The sequence below is a fragment of the Cupressus sempervirens genome, chromosome 3 (assembly GCF_028749045.1).
Source record: "Cupressus sempervirens isolate cs-2001-9-10 chromosome 3, ASM2874904v1, whole genome shotgun sequence".
NCBI lineage: Eukaryota > Viridiplantae > Streptophyta > Pinopsida > Cupressales > Cupressaceae > Cupressus > Cupressus sempervirens.
The window spans coordinates 459,031,183-459,034,712 of NC_143120.1; the positions used below are offsets into that span (position 1 = coordinate 459,031,183).

Below are 3,530 nucleotides of genomic sequence, written 5' to 3' on the forward strand. Positions count from 1 at the left end.
AGAAGAGGATGTGGCAGAGGAGTGAACTTTGAAGAGCTAGTAGCTGAGGCTTGGGAAACAAGGAGATTGCTTCGTGGGCTTGCAAACACAAGTTGAGATCTTCCTTGGAGGTTTCTTTCAAAGTGTGAATCTGGACTCGCTAGGACTTGAGTTGGATCTTGAGAGATCTTGCAGAACTATTTTTGTAATTGCTATTATATTTGGCCCTAACCCGAAAGGCCTTACAGCCGCGCACATTCTATGTAAACAATTGTTATGTGAATAAAGTGTTGAGAATTGGTATCAGATCTTGCATTGTTGTTATGTTTTCGTTGTGTTGTTATTTGCAGGGATCCAGATTACCTCGAGGAGGGGTACCCTCAGATTCTCGCTGCATCACTCCATTACCATAAAACAAAGCACATTCAATTCAATAATTTATTAACAAGCTCAAAGATGAAAATAACAAGAAACAAAAGAAAGATCAGCTCTTTTTGATAGTACAGTATAACATTGCAGCAACAGTTAATTGTAAAATGAAACACAGAAGAAAAGAAGATTGTCCAGAGATTCAATCAATTCACCATTAATGAAGAAGGAAAACAACAATTCAATACTTATTGAATTCCCAGTTGAAACATAATTAACATAAAATCATTAAATTTGTCCTTACCAAGTCTTCCACATAATTTATGAACTTTTGCAACAATATACTTGGCATTTCAGTTTGTTCCATAAGAATAAACCATAAAATCTTACATAGAGACACCAACAGTTAAGATCAAACATTGACAATGGATTAAACTCAACTTATTGGCAATCAACTTATTATTTCTCTGGCTCTATTCCTGAAACATTATTTTGTTTCAAACGAAATGTCCCTTGTTTAGGCAATTACATAGAGCCACCAACAGTTATGGCCAGACTTTGACAATCGATGACACTCAACTTATTGGCTATCAACTTATCATTTCTCTGGCTCTATTCTTAAAACATTATTTTGTTTCAAACGACATGTCCCTTGTTTAGGCAAGCCCAGAACCTTTGACTCTTTTTCATCGTAGAAAATATGGGCATTTTGCTTCCTTCCATATAGGATAGGCATTAGCATTAAAACCCTTTTCCAAGAATCTGCCATGGTGACTAGATTGGAGTTTCTTTAATGGCTAACCAAACTTTTGTCAAGCAAAGTATTGTGCACACCACTGACCTGTTGTTTCTTCCATCTGACCATGCAGAATGGCAATGGATTTAGAAAAGCATTTCAATCACCAAGGCATTTCATCCCTTTCAGTTTATTGTCTCGATCCTTGAATACAAGTGATTGAGTAATTTCCTATAAGAAATCCCATCCAAAGAACGATCCTTTTGGCGAAATTCAATCAGCAATTTTTTAGCCTCCAACCCCTTGCCTTCTCTGCAAAGTCCGTCAACAAGTGTCTTGTATGTAATAAACTCCGGAACTCCCAGTTTGTCTACCATTTCCCTGAGGATTCCAATTGCTTGCTCCAATTCCCCAGCAAGGGACAGACTGTTAATGAGCGAGTTATAAACCATGTTACTTGGAGCAAACCCTTTAACAATCATTTCCTCGTAAATCTGCATGGCATTGATAGTCCTACTTTGCAAACAAAGTCCTGAGATCAAATAATTGTATGTATGTGCATTTGGAGTGCATCCATAGAGGTCCATCTGATGAAAGATTCTGAGAGCATCATTCATGTGCAAGGACTTGGCATAACCTTTAATCATAACATTGAGGGTGAAAATATCAGGAGCAACATTGCCATCGATCATTTGCTTGAAAAGAGCTCGCATATTCTGCATATGCATGTGGCTGATATAAGAATTGTTATTGTTTTTCTTATTGACAAGAGCGCTGAGTAATAGATTGTACGTTTTCAGAGAGGGCTTACAATCTGGGGTTTTCCACATGTGCCTATACACACTAATTGCCCTACTCAACCAGCCAGATTGAATACAGGCAAAAATAATAGTGTTAAACAGGGACTCGCTGCCATCACAAACTCCAGCCATCACTTCATCAATAAGGATCTCCATTTTTTGCAACGTAGGTGTAGAAGATAGTTTTCGGATCATGTGTTCATATGTTAGGTGGTTATGTTTGTACCTTTTCTGCTGAGAAGCCCACCGAAAAATATCAAAAGCAACCTCACGGTCCCTTTCCTGCTTCAAAACTTCTGCAACATCTTCTGGCTGGAATCCCCTTTGGAGTGTTTGTGTCCATTTCTCAAACTGTGCTTCACTTTCCTTGTAGCTGTGCCCACCAGCAGAAATCATATGGGCATTGCCCAAAGAGCTTCTTCTTTCACCGGGGATTCTCTGACGGAGATCGTTTCCATGATTGGCTGTAGATTTCGACTTTACAGAAGAAGAGGAGAACAATAATAATGCTAAACATGAGGGCAAGGATTGAAAATGGGTATTAGGTATTGAGAGTTGCATAAACAAGAGAGGGGAGAGATGTGTAGAAAACCTACTTGGGTATATGTTTCTCACAAGTCTGAGTTTAAAGCCGAGGTTATTGCACACGTTATTCATGAGGCCCACCATCAAAAATTTTCCGTCTCTGCCCTTTGCTCCTTGAAACACTCTTTTCTGTAAATGGTATCGCAAATCAATTCCCCATCCTTCTCCTGAAATTAGGACTGCTATGTGTACCCCGATTACCCATTACAACGGAATCCCTTCCGCCACTACGATATGGCTATTTTTAATAAATTGATTTTCTTTTGCCTCTGGGAGTTGCAGGAAGGGGGGATAAAATGGGCTTTTTATGTCAATTTTTTTTATAAGATTAGGTTGGTAATTTTAGTAATTTACAATGTAGATTATTAGTTAGTTAATATTAGAGTATGAATTTTAGAAATTCTGGTATTTTCTGAAGTGACTTATAAGTTTTTTATTTTTGAAGCATAATATTCTGTTAAAGGGGTTTTAATCAAAATTAAACTTCTTTTTGGTTCTTATGTATAATATTTTATTGAAGGGTGTTATATCATATTCAAATTTTACTTGAGACTATGTCATGTGTTTTTTTATTGAGAATCAAAACTTAGGAGTATCTATTTTACCAATGTCGTATATGACATGGTTTCAACTTCATTCCATATGCATTACATCTTGAAGTAATTTGTACCTTTGTAGATAGTGAAATCAAAGAATGTATCATCATAGTATGAATTGTATTAAGCCAATCAACCTACAATTGTTTGAAAAGTACAATATTTTCAAATGTTTATGTAAATAACAATTTCCTATTAGTATGGACAATTTTTTGCTAACATGTTTCCATTCCATTTTCACTATTGAATGAATTAATTTCAATTTTTCAAATTTAGAAGAGTTTGAGTGAGTTGGTTTTCTCCCTATCAATTGAGAGGTAACAATGATTTACATAAAAGTTTGTATAATTGCATGAATGTACACTTTTCCTTTATATTTTAGGTTCACTTTTAGTAGTATCCTAAATATAGTAATTATATCAAGTGGGAGACTTGCTCCTTATGTTGTTTATTGGGTTATATCTA

General features: G+C 36.0%; 1 protein-coding gene across 1 annotated transcript; it reads right to left on the minus strand.

Moving 5' to 3' along the window:
• Positions 1-569: 569 nt before the first annotated feature.
• Positions 570-2,747, minus strand: LOC149567079 (pentatricopeptide repeat-containing protein At3g25210, mitochondrial-like). The gene is made up of 2 exons (XM_089820300.1): positions 2,481-2,747; positions 570-2,361 (listed from the first exon to the last, which is right to left on the minus strand). Exon 2 carries the CDS (start codon positions 2,278-2,280, stop codon positions 1,270-1,272), a length of 1,011 nt encoding a protein of 336 aa, XP_089676426.1. The 5' UTR covers positions 2,281-2,361; positions 2,481-2,747; the 3' UTR covers positions 570-1,269.
• Between the last annotated feature and the right edge of the window lie 783 nt (positions 2,748-3,530).

Bases quoted from the DNA above. Each gene is read 5' to 3' on its own strand.
- LOC149567079 (XM_089820300.1), bottom strand. From the start codon at position 2,280: ATGATTTCTGCTGGTGGGCACAGCTACAAGGAAAGTGAAGCACAGTTT.